The sequence below is a fragment of the Fukomys damarensis genome, unplaced genomic scaffold (genome assembly GCF_012274545.1).
Source record: "Fukomys damarensis isolate Sample0158 unplaced genomic scaffold, DMR_v1.0_HiC HiC_scaffold_15, whole genome shotgun sequence".
Taxonomy (NCBI): Eukaryota; Metazoa; Chordata; class Mammalia; order Rodentia; family Bathyergidae; genus Fukomys; species Fukomys damarensis.
This window is the reverse complement of record NW_022900927.1, coordinates 43,789,569-43,808,175: the sequence shown is the minus strand read 5'-3', so window position 1 is coordinate 43,808,175 and position 18,607 is coordinate 43,789,569. Positions and strand designations below refer to the sequence as shown.

General features: G+C 32.2%; 1 protein-coding gene across 1 annotated transcript in view; it reads right to left on the bottom strand.

Moving 5' to 3' along the window:
• The window catches only part of Ptprq (protein tyrosine phosphatase receptor type Q), a 217,497-nt gene that overhangs the window by 87,006 nt on the left and 111,884 nt on the right, over positions 1-18,607 (bottom strand). Inside the window, exon 29 of the mRNA XM_033763494.1 lies at positions 2,956-3,279. Within this exon, the coding sequence (XP_033619385.1) occupies positions 2,956-3,279 (324 nt within the window). The remainder of the gene's footprint in view (positions 1-2,955; positions 3,280-18,607) is intronic.

The following is an 18,607-nucleotide window of genomic DNA, read 5'->3' as shown; positions in this document are numbered from 1 at the left end:
CAAGATCCCAACGATGAAAGTATCTGTACTGTATATCTAAAAGCTACAAATAAACTAAATGAGAGGGATAAAAAGAGAGATGATGCAGTAGAAAAGTCCTGGCATAGTGTAGTAAGCAGAAGTAGGTTTTCATACATGAGATGCTCATAAGAAGCAGGATGGAGCCCCTCATGACACAAGACACATAGGCATAGGTATATTTTAACCAAATTGCCCACAGCTCTGAGGTAATATATTTGGGTTAAACCATTACATTTTTTTTAGTTTTTAAAAATTAGGTTCAAGCAAGAAATTAAGCGTTTTAACATAGAACATGTAAGCTTCCCATCTCCCTGAACTGTCTTTAGAAAAATTATCTGCCAGAGCTAAGTGAGCATCACATTCTTGGTTCAGTTGTCGAGGTTTTCATCGCTGCCGATTATCCTATACCAGTCAACTTCTTTCATCAAAGTATCTGTCCTTTTTCAAACAACTTCCAGTTCCTGAGGCCTTGAAATTTATTCATATAGTCATAGGTCTTACTTTTCTATCAAAGCTGCACTTGTGATTTACTTAGCCTATCAGCTGAAGCAACTAAAACCACTAGCTTTAGCCATATGTTAATAGTTACACACCTATTCATTGCTGTTTTCAGTTAGACTGGTTATTTCTTCTCAAAGTAGCAGATTCAAAATAATGATTCTTATTGACTAATCCCAAAACTCAGTTTTATCCATATTTCTCTTTTCTTTGTTATCCATCATGTACACTGGAAAAAAAGTCCTTTTCCTTTATGCACTGTACCTTATTCAATCAAGTTTCATTTATTTTGGAAACATCTTCAGAATATAGACAGATAGATAGATAGATAGATAGATAGATAGATAGATAGATAGATAGACAGATAACCATGCATTATTCTAGACTTCAAGGAAATGCCAGTGATCAAGAACTTTCCTTCCTATTTAACACTATCAATTATACCATTAGAACCTTATTTACACTTTTAGACCATGGTAGTTTTGAGAGCTTTATTTGGCACACGTGTTCCATGTTATCACTAATGAGATAAACATCAATCAGCAGTTCTGTGCAGCTTACAGGATGGAAATGACTGGGAAATTTAAATCCATATGGTAGAAGAGGACATTTAAGATCTCTTTGGGGCTGTGCAGTGGTAAAGGAGAGGAGGCCAGGTATAGATCAACTTGGGCACTCTGCTATTTAAAGTTTAAGAAAGAAACAAAAGAATATGAAGAGGCTAAGAAAGAAGCATGAGGAAGGGCAGGGTTTAACAGAAACAAAGGCAAACTGCTAAAAAACAAGAATTGGTTGAGTCATATGTTGACAGCTGCATCACTAGGATTCTATCTCCAATGTTGAATTACATTAGCAAACACTTTATTAGACATTTTCTGTTACAAACATGATGCCAGTTACTCTGGGAAATTTTAACAAAAGTCACACTTAGTGGCCTAGAAAATGCCCTAGATCAAAGTCTATTTAGCTACCTTATAAGGGTCTAACACAGTAATCACTTGTTACTGAAAATCTACTTGTGAGTGTATGCACGTGGGTGAGTGTGTGTATGTGTGTTCATATGCAGATGCATTCACGTGCATGTGTACGTGCGTATGTATGGTGTGTATGTGTGCATCTGTGTATTTCTCTACTAATAGGTACCAAAATGTTTAAGGAAATGTGATTTGGATTTGCAAGGAATCAAGAGTAAGAGCCTTGGTTAGAGGAAGAGGATGGCAATAGAAGCCCCATATTTAGAGGATTTATATGAGTGGTGTCAGAATTGGTAAGCCGGAGGACTAAAATTTGCTCTGGAGTGCTCCGGTTGGGCTAGAAATGGTATTTCAGACAGTTCAGCCATTTCTTAGAGCTCAAGCTTGCAGGATTTCACATGTAATTGATTTACATTGCATGGAAATCATTATTATAATTCTATATAGATCAGGTTCAGGGTGAGGAATAAAAATTTACTTTAATATGATAAATTACGTAGTCTAAGTGAACAAGGTGGTCAGTTAATCTAAAAATATAAAAGTAAAGTTTCAAGAGGAACCTTTACCTATACTTTGAATGATTTCTATGGAAAAGCATTTCAGGAGATGTTTCCCGATTATAAAATTCTTGAAAGATGTGTAGAAGGTGGGATAATTTTGAGAAATTATTTATGTTACTTTGTATTATTTTTTTCCCCTTTCTCAAGCTGGGAGTTAGACATTTTGTATTAATTTGCCTCAGAATTGTATTGACACAAAAACCAAAAATTAGAAAAACTCTTTAAAGAGCCATCAGAGAAACAGAGTTGAGGGGGGAGGAGAAAAGGAAGACAGGGAGAAAGGGAGAGAGAGTGAGAGAGAGGGAGAAAGAGGGAGAAGGAGAGGGAGACAGGGAAAGAGAAAGAGAAAGCCTAAGAAAGGCTACAAAGGCCAGATGAAAAGCAGCAGAGTCTCCAAATGTGAAGGAAAAATTCAGGCACTGATCAAGAAAGAGCCCTACATAGCAATTAGCATGGTCTCATGGTATATCACAAGAGAATCTTCCCACATCCTTTCTTGAAATGTAAGACCCTAGGTCACCAGATGCGGTGACATAAGCATGTAATCCTAGCATTTGGGAGTCTGAAGCAGGAGGATCACCTGCAGTTTCAGGCCAGCCTGGGCTACATAGTGAGATCAAGGACAGCCTAAACTACATTATGAGACCTTGTCTAAATAAATGAATAAACAAACTCCAGATTCTTAGCACAACTTTAGTCATTTAAGAAAAATCCTAATGATCACTGAAATTTAATTATCCACTGGATTTCGGTTAAGTATAAATGTTATTGTATAAGTCATCTTATACTAACTTGTTCTTATGCTCAATCATTATATACACAATTGGATTAAATATAAATTATGAATATAAAGATATAGACCATAATAGAAATCAGTATGTATATGCCAGGATAATACTTACGGCCAGGCAAAGTTTGTGTGGAAATCCAGCTGGAAGCATTTCCATAGCCAGCATTGGTGCTAGCAGCCACCTGAAATCTATACCATCTAAATTTCTTTAATCCATATATTGTCTCTTCAGTCAGCTCAGGTTCATAGAGGTATTGAATTTTTTGATACTCAATACATTCTTCAGGTTCCCATTCTCTGCATTTCTGAGCACGAAGTTGAGCAGTTATCTTGTAATTCTGGAAGTATCCAAGGATAGTGTCAGGTCTTATCCATGTCAATGTCGCACTAGTTGACAGAACATTAGCAAGCGCAATATTTGAAGGAACACTGGGAACTAAAAATTAAAGGAGAAAAAATTGAATTACCACACATTTTATAAATAGAAAAAGAAATGATGTTTTAAAATATTCTATTATGAAGCACCAGGTAGAGATTTGTCAAATTACTATACTCTTTTGATTAGTATTCCAACAATTAATGAGTAGAACCTTACCGTTATGCTTCAGAGGCCATTATTTCAAATGGGATTGTGATTTTTTTAAATTTGGTTTTGCTCCTAAGCACACTCACATGTGGCTGAGATAAACATACTTTGGCTTCTTGAAGAAGGAAATAATTTACTGTGCAAAAGAAAACTCCATGCTCATATTGCCCTAAATGTTTCCATAAAGTGTAGTCTGAATTTTTGGTACTCAGTTCCCAATAATTCTGTGCACTGATATTTCTATACAGACAGAGGTATCAATATATCATCTACAATCACATGGTCTTATTGGGAGTTATGCCAATAACTCCATGTTTGTTGCTAAGTGAAAACCATATGTCAGCATTTGACCCTGGTATCAAGAATTCAAGATACAATAAAGTTAATGTCCTTTTTTGAGGGTTTATTGCAAAACTAATACAAGTATCTTATGGCTGGAAATCTGAAAGATGAATGGTCCTGGAACATTTTCAAAGCATACTTTTCCTTTTATATTCTCAAGAGTTTATGCTAAGAAGACTGAGATGAAAAGAATAACAATGATTTATATGAAAATTATAGTACATAATCCATGAAAAATACATATCAAAATATTCACATTTGAAAAAATTTAATACATATTTAGGAAACTTTCATTCCTATATATGTCATATTAGTTCAAGATTAAATAAATATCTAGTGAGCACCTAATAGTGCAGGTATTGTTGTAGATGCTGGAAATATAATGAATAAAAATCTTTGCCCTCATTAAGTATAAATTATGGAGGGCTTTTTATAATAAAAATATAAACTGGTATTGTGTTTATATAATAAGGATGATTATCAGTGTGGTAGAGAAGGATAAGTAAGAAATCGGAAGATAAAGAGTTTCAGGGTTATTGATATTTTAAGTTTGTTTGTTGGAGAAGGCCTTACTGATTAGAAGTCCTTACATTTTTGATGAAGGTGGGGTACATAGTCATATGAACATTTCAGGAAAGAAAATTTACAGCAGAAGAGATACGATTAAAGGATCTAAGGTGAAAACATGCCCATAATTTTAAGGAAAAACAAGGAAATAAAAATTACTAGTAGGAAATGAGATCTGTAGAGGCATGGGAGGCTAACCAGTTACCTTACAACCAAATAACTTAATTCTGCATTGAAAATCTACTCTAAGGATGTCTAATCTACTTATATTTCCTCTACATTCCAATATTCTACACACAAGTTCTAGATTTTGTTTCCAAGACCATAACAATAAAAATATTAAATTGTCACTCCAAAATGTGTATATTCATTTGTAAGTTATATACTCATAAAAACATCAATCTTTATATTGTATTGTATCTCCCAGGGTTTAAGCTAATGCTTAGGACAAAAATGTCATGTAGTAAATATACTGTAAATATAACGAGCAAAGATACGGAATGTAATGGGATTTGATTTGGACAGATGATGAAGAAAGGCTTTGCTGATAAAGGATAATTTAATTAGATAACTAAAGAATAAGAAGTAGTTTCCCAGATAAAAAATCTTAGGATAGGTTAGGACCAGAAAGAAAGCATGGCATGTTGAAAACACTTAACAAAGGCTTCCGTGTCCATAAGGAGGTGGATGAAGAGAAATGTCACACTTGTAGGAAGGAATCATCATATTAACACTTCTATATCCAGAGGATTAGTTTTATTCATAGAAATTTTGGGAGGCTTGAGGAGTTAGCTTCATGTTAACTTTTGGTTTTCATTGAAACCTTACATTTTGCTCTTTCTCTACTTGAGAACCAGAGAATATGATCCTGACATTTCACTTTCTTTTAGGTTTACTGCCAACCATCCCTTCTATGTTTCAATCTCCTTTTCCTAGGATTCACTAAGCCACTGTATATTGGCAGGAAGAGTGATACATTCGTTAGCCAAGCAGCAAGAAAAGGCAAAGGAAGTAGCCCTGTGTAATCTTATCTGTAGGGACAAAGAGAAGTCTACAGCTTTACGACCAATTCTTTTCCTTCAACGTTTAGACACTGAGGAAATAAGACTTTAATGACAAATTTTTATGCAAAGTGAGTTTTTTTTCAAATTAATATAGTTGACAGACTCTAGTATTATCCAAATAATGGTTTTAGAGAAGAAAAACTCCAGGCAAAAGTTGTTTTTAACCTGATTACTGGCAACAAAATAAGAATTTTAGTTGCCTGCCATTTGACAGGCACAGAGATGGGACACTCGGATGGAACAATCAGTATTTGTTGACTTGTGAATAAATTATGATTCACTGATGCAATTCTTTGATTTTTCATATGGCACAACATCTATTATTTTTCTATCAATGTATTTAAAATGATGAATCAGAGCTAAATATGGTCTGAGGCCAAACATACAGTATAACTGATAGACAGTATTGCTTTAACAAGCCACCCTCACAAGTATCTGTAAGTGACTACCATTTATATCTAGTATCTTCTCTTTTGATGAAGTGTGTGTTGAACTGACTATTTCAAGGCAACTGCCCTATAAAATTACAGATACAAAAAGGATTACTCTCATTTTAGCATGGAGAATCAGATTTCCATTCTTTAAGAATGACTAAAAACTTCAAACTCTTTCTATGCACAGATGGTACTAATTTGAACACATCATTCCATGCTTCCTGGAGTAATCACACAGCTTACTTATATTTTCTAAACATGACTGAACTGTGATGAAGCAATCAACATTAACTGCCAAGGTACTCAGTAAATTACATTTTTATTCATAAATTATCCTTAGTGGTAAAATGCTTGTATCACTGTTGAAACAATGGTCTATAGAATTGTACAAGTAAAACATTACTGACTTAAATCTATTTGTTTTTAATGACTAGCAGGTTATACTTTGATTACAAAAATGTGTGTGACATATAATTATTAGTTTCTGAATATCAATTATTAGTTGTCAACCTCTCATCAGATTCTGACGATAGTTTGTGTTCACTTCCACTAACGTGGAAGACAATTTTCATCAGTTATTTTTGAACATATATTTGGATTTTCAAAACACAGCTGTACTATCTCTTAAGCAAAATAGATGTCTGAGATTTTATATTTATCAATTATATATAAATAAAACATATAAAAAAGCCAACACAATGTTTCTTAGTTTGCTAAGAATATTTGAATCTCAAAATTTAAAATAACCTATTATGACCATTTGAAACCCAAAGCCCAGATATATAATGTAAGCATATACAGGTAAAAGTATAGTCCACTACCACCAACACAACACGGCACAATATAAAAGCTGAAGTTGCTACAAAGTTAAGTGCAAAGCAAATCTCTACATACCAGATATAGATTTTGCACGGACTTGTGCTTAATGGCATTTCCTAGACCTTCACCTTGAGTTGTGTGGGTAGGTTACAGGCTTCAGCATGTAAACTGCTTTTCATGTGTACTTGAAAAAGAATTAATAGAAATAACCACAAAGAAGTGATGTCAATATGAAAAGCTCAATGGAAGGCGAATGTCTAGGAGCTGCAATTTGAAGGAACAATTAAGAACTGTTAAATACCTGGAAGAAAACGTTTAAGTAGATTTAATATGGTAATGGATACATCAATGGCAGAAGAATGTTAAGGGATAGGAAGGACCCTACACAGGGGAAAAATACTCTATCTGACAAAGTAATAAGAAAACAGGAGGAAATAAGGTGAAGAGTTACTAACAGTGACGGTTTGAGGGAGCACTGAAAGGTATAGAGAACAATAGACAGAAACTGATTAGCAAAATTTAAATTGAAAAATTTCTGAGCCTTCATCAAGCTTGTTAATAGGGAAAGGTACATTTTATAGAAACTGGCTAGATAGTGTATGTATGCAATATGATGCAGATTACAATGATAAAGAATAAGTAGGATCCAACCTGGGAGAGAATAGAAAGGAATACTGGGAAAATGTGATGATTTGTTAGATATGAGAAAACAAGCAAGATGAATAAATAAAATTCATGTTGCAGAGGAAGTGTTGCTGAACCACTAATACTGAACTATTGCAGACGGTTATGAACTTGGCTCTGAGTTTTATAACAAATAATATAAAGAGAAAAACTGCGTAAATAACCTAAAGCTGTGTTCAGAAAGACAAACTAAATGAACAAAAATGCAACAATCTCTGGAACTGAAAGCAAAGATAGATTTCTACAGAAAAATCACATAAAGAAGCTACCATGTCATTTAACAAACAATGTCTTCAGTGTAATAATTGGTTCTTTCCTATACTGCATCCCAATGTAAGTGTATGGAATATCATCAAACACTTTTAGCAACACTATCTCCTCAAAGGTTGTGATGATATAGTTCAGATACACACCTCTCTGTTAGACTGCTTAATTCAAAATGCTTCAGCACCCAAAACAATATTTGTCCAAGTGTGTTGCATAGACATGAATTTGGGTGATACTATAGAGCAGAGAATAGGGATTGACACACTCATGTGAGTGTGCCAAACTCAATCATCTTAAAATAGTTTTATTCTATTTGTAGGAAAGAGAACTGAAAAGCATCCATAAATGTGACTAAGATATACTTTTTAAAAGGCTATGTACTTGTTATAAAGCATATACAGATAGATAACTAGGGGCCCAAAATTCTATTGAATTTGGTATAATTTTAAATCAAGTATTACTGAACATATACAGCCTCATTAAAATATTTCAAAAGATTTCTAAAGGATGTTACTTTTTTGAAGAAGAGGATGAAGAAAACTGGTAATATGCATTCTGTTTGTAGGCAAATGAGTTGACTTAAATTAGAGTCCTTAGATTTTGACAACTCCCATAGCAAGTCATCACATGATAATATCTACCAGAATGGCAATTTTAATTTAAATTAACTTCTCTGAAAAAGTTATTAAGGGTGTATTTAGATAATTGACTTGATTATCTTAGAAAATATCACAACATCTGGAGTCAAAATTGAAATACTGACAATGATAAAGAAATTAGAAATACATAGTGACTTGTGGGGATTCATTTGAGGACAATATATGTAAGTAAAATGTTAGTTTTATGTATTTGTAGCAGTGATACATAGAAATATCTTGGAAAGGAAAGGTTATGTTAGCATAAGATGCCAAGTAAAATCATTTGGGACATATATGTATATATAAGATATTGGAATAATAATAAATGCTTGATCATGATACTTATAGTATCAGAAGTGCAGATCCTGGATTCTCTGAATTCCTTGTCATGCAGGTACGTTAAGACATTAAGCAAGAATTTCAAAAGAGTTTAGACTCAAAATTTGGGTCTAACTTTTCTGTGATGCTCTTGAGGCTTGTCAAGTCAATAGTTGCTAGGCTGGGAAGTGTGATAAAAAGGAGTAGAAAAAACTCAGGGAAGCCTGCAATATTGGTCACACTTTAATATTTTATATCTTTACTAAGTGATAAAGATAATCTCTGATTATTGAAAGATTTTTAAGAAGAAAAATATCTAGTAATCAATTTAAAGTGATGTATATTATCGCAGTATGAACTCTTTTCTAAGTACCCAACACCACATGTTCATTAAGACTATTTACATACAAAAATATTGGTTACTGTGACTCGAATTCTTGTCAAAATCATGAAGGGAGTTCACATTAATAGATTAGATAAAATTTAATTTTGTAAAACCAGCCAAAATTTTATATAAAAATATTTTACTCCCAAATATGTAAGTTTAGAGGACTCTGATCTGGTGACAGTGACAGTTTGTATTAATTACTGTCCTGCAGATAAAAAATATAAACTCAGGGACAGAGGAAAGTAGAATTATTGGCCTGAAGTACCATAGAATGGAGTGTGAGGTTTCTAAACTAACTGGAAAAGGAAAGAGTCACAAAAAAGTTAGACCCAAATTTTGAGTCTAAACTCTTGAAATCCCTGCTTACTGTCTTAATGTATATGCACAACAGAGAATCTGGAGAGTACATTAGATACCCCGTGCTGAAAAACTGAGTAGAAATATTAACTACCAATTACCTGAGGGAAGACAGAGCTTCATGTTTAAATCCCACCAAATTAAGGGATTTCTGAAGGGCTCAGGCCTCCTATCAAAACCCCAGAAGGCCTGTACTTTATACCCTAGGAATAAGAAATCCATTCTATAGATAAGGTGAGTTGACTCATGCATGAAATAATAACCATTCAGTAACTTAATGGCCCAGTAGAATGAAGCTGACACTCTCAACAACAATGCCCATATTCCCAGATCACTAGATACTAGGAAATTTACTAGTTACAGTGATTCATAGGAGAATAAATGGTTACCAGAGGATCACAGGACAACTAGAGTTATGTAAATTCAAAGAAAATGACAGTAAAGACACTATTAAAGTATTTTTTACTAAACACAACAGGTGATCCTAATTAAGAAAGCAAAATTTCAGTACAAAAGTGGAAACAGAAAAAATGAAAAAATACATAATTTATAAGTACAACAACTTGATGGAAAAAATTCACTGGACTTACCACCATAATAAAGATGGCATAATATACTCAGTGAATTTGATGACAGATCAATAGAATTTCTTCAATTTGAAAACAAGAAAAGACAGAATAGAACAGAGATACAGTCACTTAAAGGATATAAGAGATACATAATCAGAGTCCCTAGAGAACAGGACAGAAGGAAACCAGAAAATATTTCAAAAACTAGTATCACATTTTTAAAAATTTTGCATGTATAAAGATCTCAATGAACCAACAGAAAAATAAATACAATGAAAACAGCACTAGCCATATCATTGTCAAGCTGCTTAAAAATAAACAAATTTTGAAGAGTAGAAAATATCAACACATTTCACATACACAACCTAATCATACAAATGGTGGCTGACATCTCATCAGAAATAACATGTACTATACCACAAATTTTGACATCTTTAATGTGAAAAATGGATGGGGTTGGCATTTCAGAATCATATATCAAAAGAGAATATTATTCCTAAGTAAAGAACTCTATCTTTTCATACAAATAAAATCTGAAGAAAAACATACTTATACAGAAATGCAAAAAAAAAGTTCTTTAGCTGAAAAAGAAATGATGTCAGAAACAACACCTTGACTATACAAATAGTGAACACTAACAATGATAAATATAGGTGGTCATTTAATTTTTCCTCCTTTTAAAGCTATGTTTATTACCACATACCGTCTCTGTGATACTTTCATATATGCAAATGGCATATTTTGATCACAGAAATGCCATTTTCTTAAATTATTTAAATATCGACTGATTATACAGTGAAAATAATACAAAAGTATGGGGTGTACAATGTACACTAATGCAAAACATTTAAGATATATAGCTTTCAAATTTATAACAGCAAAATAATTAGAATTAGTTAAAATATACTCTTGTACTATTCATGTACACCATTGAGTAGACAGAAGCTAAAGAATCACATTTTAATCCCTTCAGCAGCTAATAGAAATGATAATGCAAAAAATACCTAAAAATCCAATAGAGGAGTTAAAATACCAATTTAAAAATTTCAATTAATCCCAAAGACAAGAAAGTATGAGGAACTAAATAGAAAAAAGTAAATATAGCTGATCTGAACACACCTAAATTAGTAAAAATTTAAGTATGAGCTCAATTAAAATGATTTTGAGTCTAATCTGATTAATTATTCCATTTAAAAGGCAGAGATTATCAAATAAGGTAAAAATGAAATGCTACAAGAGATGTACTTTATTCTTCATTGGAGACACATTTAAAAATAGCACAAAGAATTCAAAAATAAAGAAATGAAAAGATATAAAATACCATTATCAAACAAGACTCTTTAATAGAAGGAACATTCTCAAAAATTAAAAGAACAATTTAAATGGTCAATTATTCAGGAAAATATAACATTACAAATATATTCTATACATCTGTATCTATATATATTTGGTACAAATCTTTAAAGTATATGAAGAAAATCGAGAAACTGGAAAAAGAAGTAGAATAATCCACTGTCATATTTGGATATTTCCTTCTCAAATTTTAGAAAAATTACGTTAAAGAAAGGGAATAATGCTGATGCTTTACAAAATGCTATCAATCGCTTTGAACTAATGTATTAATATACCTGGAACTAATGTTATGGTCAGCAAATGAAAACCATATTATGAATGATAATTTAACAAAATAATTCAGATGCTGAGTTGAAGAAAACATCTCAAACATTTTTTAAAATTAAGTTTGAAAAGCATTTTCTGACATAATAGAAATACATTTAAAAATGGCTGATGCAAAGGTATCTGGAAAAGCCCAAAATATTTGGATATCAGACAGAATTTTTAAAATACATGGGCCCGAAAAGATATAACAAAGGAAATAAGAATATGTTTTATCTGAAAATAATTTAAAAGGTGATTTACAGGAATTAAAAGAAAACATATAGCTACCAATGATAATAGCTGAAAAAAAGAAAGGTTTAAAATCAAATTCTATATTTTCATTTTAAGACAAGAGAAAGATAAATGTAAATTAAATCTGAACTGTTTACAAAAAAAAATGAAACTACAAAGTCCAGGTATCAGTGAAATTAAATAAAACAGAATAGTAATTCAAAAGTGGCTCTTTAGAAAAATCAATAAAGTTCATAAACACTGAAATGTATAAAGACAAAAAAAGAAAACAAATATTTAATTTTATGAATGAAAACAAGAATAGATCTGATGCTAAATAGTTTTAAACCAATTTTAGGTAAAGTAGTCATTTCTTAAAACTAGAACTTACACAAAATTATTCAGAAAACATGAGTAATCCTATACATATTACATAAATCAAAATAATAATAAAAATTAGCACAATACTAAATACCAGTTTCAGAGGACTTCATTAGATTACTGAATCAAAAGTTTAGGGTTAAATATATGCAGTATGTAAACTTTCATTTGGCACTGGTCTCAAAGTGTACCCATTTTCCTACAATTGACTGAAATTTAGCCTTCTTTATGGCAGATAGATAGAAAAATAGATAGATTGGTTGATAGACACAGGCTATTTCTAAAATCTAACTATTGTTTGTTGTGCTGCTATAAAAATGGGTAGATATGTACCACTATATTATAATGTCTTTAATGCTTTTTGTGAAGATACTCAGAAGAGATACAGCTGAGTTGAATGAAATTTCTATTTTTAGGTTTCGTTTTTTGGTTTTTGGTTTTTTTAGGAATCTCCATACTGATTTGGTTATAATAATTTACATTACTACCAACAATGTAGATAGGTTCTGTTTTCAAAAAACTTGCCAGCATTTGTTATTTTTTGAGTTCTTAATAATAGCCATTCTTTCCAGAGTAAGATGAAATCTCAATGTTGTATTAATTTGTATTTGTCTAATGGTCAAAGATGCTGAACACTTTTTTCATATATTTATTGGCCATTATTACTTCTTAATTCTTCTGAGAAAGGTCTATTCATTTCAATGACCCATTATTTTATTGTTTTTTTTAGGGGATCTAATTTTTTGAGTTCTTTGTACATTCTAGATATTAGTCCTCTGTCCAAGGAGTAACAGATGGATTTTTTCCCCATTTGTTGTCAGCAAGAATAACCCTAATATAAATACCTATGAAAGATATTAAAATTAAAAGGAAACTACCTATGAATATGTATCTTGAATATGTGTACAACAGCCCTTTGCAAATTAAACCTAGTCATTTATATTAGAATAATGCATCTGACTATGTGTTGTCTATTCTGAAACAAAACGTTCATATAACATTAAAGGATAAGTCATGGAAGGTATAATAGTAACAGAATAAAAGAGAAAAGAGCTACATTAATAAATTCCAAAAACAAAATAATGAAAGTCAACATTTATTCAACAACAAATATTCATAGTGAACTATAATCTGAAAGAATATTCCTCTGCTTGAAAAATACCGTTTAAAATGTCTGCTGGATAAAGAAGTGGTTTTACTATAAAATGGAGTACTACTCAGCCATAAAGAATGAGAAATTAGATTCATTCATAGGAAAATGGATGCATATTGAGGATATACTCCAAAGTGAAATAAGTCACACATGTGTAAATACTGAATAGTTTCTCTGGTGTGAAAAACCATAATAGTACATAAGATCCTAATGAGATAACTGACAATGTGAAATAGGAAGAAAAAGGCTAAATGTGTGGGGAAAGTTGGGAAGGTAGGGGAAAGGTAATAAGGGGAAAAGATATGAGAAAATGAAAAAAATGGAAAAAAAGTGTTTGCAAATAGGGAGGGGAGGAGGGGATGAAGGGAGGGCAGGGACAACGGGAAAAAATGAGAACCAAGACCTGTCATTAGAATCAAGACCTTGTACCTTATAAAGGAACAAGATCCCAATGATGAATGTAACTGTACTGTATACCTAAAATGTACCAATAAACTCAATGAAAAAAAATGTCTGCTGGATATGACGGTCAGGCCTGTAATCCCAACACTCTGGGGGCTGAGGCAAGACGACTGCTATGAGTTGGAGGCCAGCCTAGGCCACATAGTGAATCCAAGGCCAGTCTGAACTATATAGGAAGACCCTGTTTCAAAAAAAAAAAAAAAAAAAAGATATCTAAAGAACACTATACAAAATGGTGGACTAATCTTATCCTCTCAGACGGTGAACAATGAAAGAATGTCAACTTTTACCACTTTTATTTAACACTGTACTACTGAATCTAACCAGTGCAGTAAAAGAAAAGTCATAAAGTTAAGAAAGAGATAAAATGCCTTTAATAAAAGACAAATTTTTTAATACAGAAAAATCTAAAGGAATATATTTTTAAACACTTCTACAACTGAAGTGAAGTTATCAAGCTTGTAGAATATAATGTCAATATAAAAACCGTTATTTTTCTACATTTTGCATCAAACTGACAGCTAAAATAATTTTGTTGGGATAATATAAAATATTACATAAGAATAATTTTAAAAACAGTAACAAAAAGTTCATTTATTGAAAACTAATACAGGGTTGAAAAAATTTCAGAATTGAGAGAAGAAATTTGACATATTAATTGATAACACCTTAAAATGTCGTTGCTTTCCAAACTCATGTAATTCCTATGCAATCCCAATAAAAATGTCACAGATATTTTTATAAAAATTAAAAATATATTTGTCATTATAAAATTTATATGAAAATGCAAAGTAACAAGAAGGGCTAAAATTAAAAAAGAAAACATTTCTTGAACTTATACTGCCTGCCTTCAAGCTTATTATAAAGCTAGAGCAATAAATGCAGTGTGATTATCATCATAAAGATAGAAAACTCAATGGAACAAAATATATTCAAATAATAAATCCAAATAATATCACTTGACTTTTGACAAAATTTCCAAGCCAATTCAAAAACTTTTCAACAGTCAGAAAATTTTGATAAATTTCTAAAAAAAATGAACTTGGAATGATACCTCATATCATACACAGATGCACACACAACTGGAAATAGTACAAATAAATAAACTAAAGGTAGAATAAAATAGAAGATTTCATGGTCTTGAAACAAGCATCTATTTCTTAATGAGACTAAAAATGTAGTAACATGGGATTAAAAATTACTAAATTGGCTTTCATTAAAATTAAAGTCATTTTATGATCCACAGATACCTTTAAGGAAATAGAAAGCCAAGCTATTAACTAGGGGATACAAACATCTGGTAAAAGATGTTATGGATTGAATCTTAAATGTTCCCTGAAAAGGCCCATAAACTAAAGGTGTGTGGAGCCTTTGGTGTTACTGGGAGGTGCTGGAATACGGAGAGGTTACAAAAAGAAGTTAGATTATTGGGGCCATTCTGCAAATGGGATATTAAGACCTCAGCACTTCCTTGTCTCTCTCTGGGCTTCCTGAATGCATGAGGTGACCAACTTTGCCCTGTGGCACACTCCCTGCCCCGATGTTGTGTCTCACCACAGGCCCAATAGCAGTGGAGCCAAGCAACCGTGGACTGAAACTTCTAAAATATGTGAGCTAAAATAAATCATTCCTCCCCTGAGTTGTTTATCTCAGACATTTGTCACAGCCAAAAACAAAAAGCATTGATTAGAACAAAGAACTTATATCTAAAATATATAACTGTTAAAACTCAATATTAAAAGGACAAATACTTTCAGAAAAAAAAGTGCTAAAGACTAGAACAGAAACTTCACCAAAGGAGATGACTGCTTTCATTCTATACTTTATGATATGCTTGAATTTCTATTGCTAAGGTTTAATTAAACACCTGTTTCCTCCCCAAAAAAGTCCAAAGTTGTTATTATAGTGTGTATGTGTGTGTGTGTGTGTATTTGTGTGTGTATGTGTGTTTGCTTTTTGAGACAGGGTCTCACTATGTAGTTGAGACTGACCTGGGACTCACTATGTAGCTCAGGCTGGTCTCAAACTCACGGTGATCCTCCTGCCTCAGCCTCCCCAGTGCTGGGATTACAGGCATGCACCACCACGCCTCGCTCAGAAAGATGCTGTTAAAGCCTGTTGTTGCTCTGCTACCTCTGGCACCATGAAGTATTTCTCCTTTGTGACATTCCTCTGCCATGTGCCACTCTGCCTTGGCGCCAGCCAATTATGGATTAAAACCTCTAATACTGTGAGCTGAATAAACCCTTTCCCCTTTAACTTTGGGTGTCAAGTATTTTTTCTCAGCAATGAGAGGAAAGTAACTAAGCCAGTCATCAAAAAATACAAATTAGTTATATTAAGATGAATACTCTTTTAGACCAAAGAGAATGATGGAAATTTTAAATAACAAATTATACTGAAAATAAGAAGTGCTCATAACTCTCATGAATTGCTCTTCAGTATATATTTAATAAGGACATAAACACTTTAGAAAATTGTCAGTTTTCTTGAATAGCTAAATATGCATGTCATGACCCAGTGTTTCTACACACACAAAAATATTTACACAAAAATATCCAGAGTATTTCTATCTCTAATACAACCCACCATGACCACCAAAATGGGGCAATCCATACATACACTTAAAGAAAATGGATAAAGAAATCATGAAATATTTATATGGAAAATGATGCAACAATGAAAGGAAAACAAATTAATGAAATCATAGCAAATTAATTTCACAGCTATATTGAAAGAAATAGACCAAACCTGAAAGACTTCACACAGCTTAGGAACAATGGAAACTAATCTATGTTGACAACAGTGGGTGCTCTGAGCAGTGAAAAGGAAGAAAGTTTCACAGGAGATAGAAATGGTTCATATGTTGACTGGAGAGCTGTTATATCACTATATACATTTTTCAAAACTTACTGAATTTTTCACTTAAGTTTTGTGGATTTCACTATACGTAAATTCACTAAGGTAGAAAACAAACATGAAAAGAAAAGATTTCTCTTTAAAACACAGCAATAATATTGAAAATAAGTAATAAGCTACACATGTACAAAGAAACTAAAAGTACTAGGCCCCGGTACTTTCAGGATATTTTGAAAATCTAGCCATTTAATAGAAAAAAATAACCATGAGCTTTACCGTATTTCTCTTATATCCACAACAGAAAGGAATCCTGAGATTAACCCAAGTAAACAAATAACTTATTTTCTTCTATCATGCTGTTCCTGTTCAATTTTCAGGCAAAATTCTTAAAGGTACTTTTGAGGACAACATCATTTCATTTAAGGAGCATGTTTTATGTGTTTAAGATCCTAACATCCCAACTACAAAGTCAGCTGGAAATTTCAACTCTACACTTAATGTTGGCCCTTCTAATACATAATAAATCATTAATGCAGTTGTGTTTAAAAACATAAAATGGAATCTTGGCTTTCAAAAAAACACTATACAGAGTAGGGTTAATTTGATTGTTAACAAACTTCAGAAAATTAGGCTACTAATTTTGTGTGTACCTTTTGATTTGTACAGATTTAATTAGTGTGATCAAAATGGAAACTAGATTATCTTTCTAATATAATTTATTGCTAAGGTATATAACAAAGTATCAAGACACAAAACTAATGCATGATTTTTCCAAGCTGCAGTGAGCAGGAGTGAAGATAAATTATTGATATACTGAGATATTACTTTTACTTAATTTGAATTTTGAAGGCTTATAATCCTATAAAAGCTGCTATTTATGCAGGTCTTACATTTAAAAATGGCTCCTCGCCAAGCTTGCAATCTTGTATGCCCTCAAACTTGTAATATTTGATATTCACTGAACTGAGATTAACAATAATTTGCACAACCTGTGTGTTCAAGAGGTTTTCTTCACATTTATATTGTACTGATTTCAAATTAAGTCTAAAGTATTGCAATATTATTTTTAAAATATCATTTAAACGCATTTATTCTACATTTCAGAATATTTATACAAGTACTTGATGTTTTCCACGGAGTTTATAATCTATACCATCAACAGGCACATTACTGAAGCTTTCAAGTAATATGGATACCATCAAGAAAGAAGAGGGCTTTTACATGCACACACACATGATTAATTTACTTAAAAGGGGAAGTGAAAAAGGGTAAGAAAATAATGGAGGGTTGATATGCAAAGGCTGCTATGAAAAGTATCAGCTACAGCTGCATGGAACAGGAATGGATAAAGGGTAATAAGATATGCCCCAGTTTCTAAATAAGTTAATAAAAATGCTGCTTAAGGAACAGCTGGCTTTAGCTGGTGTTTAGATGAAGTTAAGAGTGGTTGCCTGTAGTTCACTTAATGAAAGGTATCAGAGCATCCATGGGGTCCAGGAGAATTATGCAGAGTAACCCAAATTCATTTTTTACAAAAGGAATTACACTGAAAAGAACTTTTAAGTTTATGATTTGTAATTTGATACTTAAGATGATCTTAAAATCACAAACATTACACTTTTGGAACTGGTCCAGAATTATAAGTAGTGTGACATGACGCCTGGAACCTCAAACTTCTCCCAGAATATTCTTAGTATTTTATAGATTTTGTTACAGTAATTTATAATATTTTAGTTTTATAGTTTAAGTGAAGATTAAAAAATACCTGAGTTTTCTGGATTTTTACATACACGTTTGGACAAGACTACGGACGTATTCCCATCACAACTATAACTGTACACATTAAGGAAGATACTCTCACAAGTAAACCAATTTTCTGTCCTTCAGAATGACAATATAAACACTATAAAACAGTGGAAAGAAACTTCCAATTGCAATGAACACAAATGACTTGAACTTTTTTTTTTTTTTTTTTTTTTTTTTTTT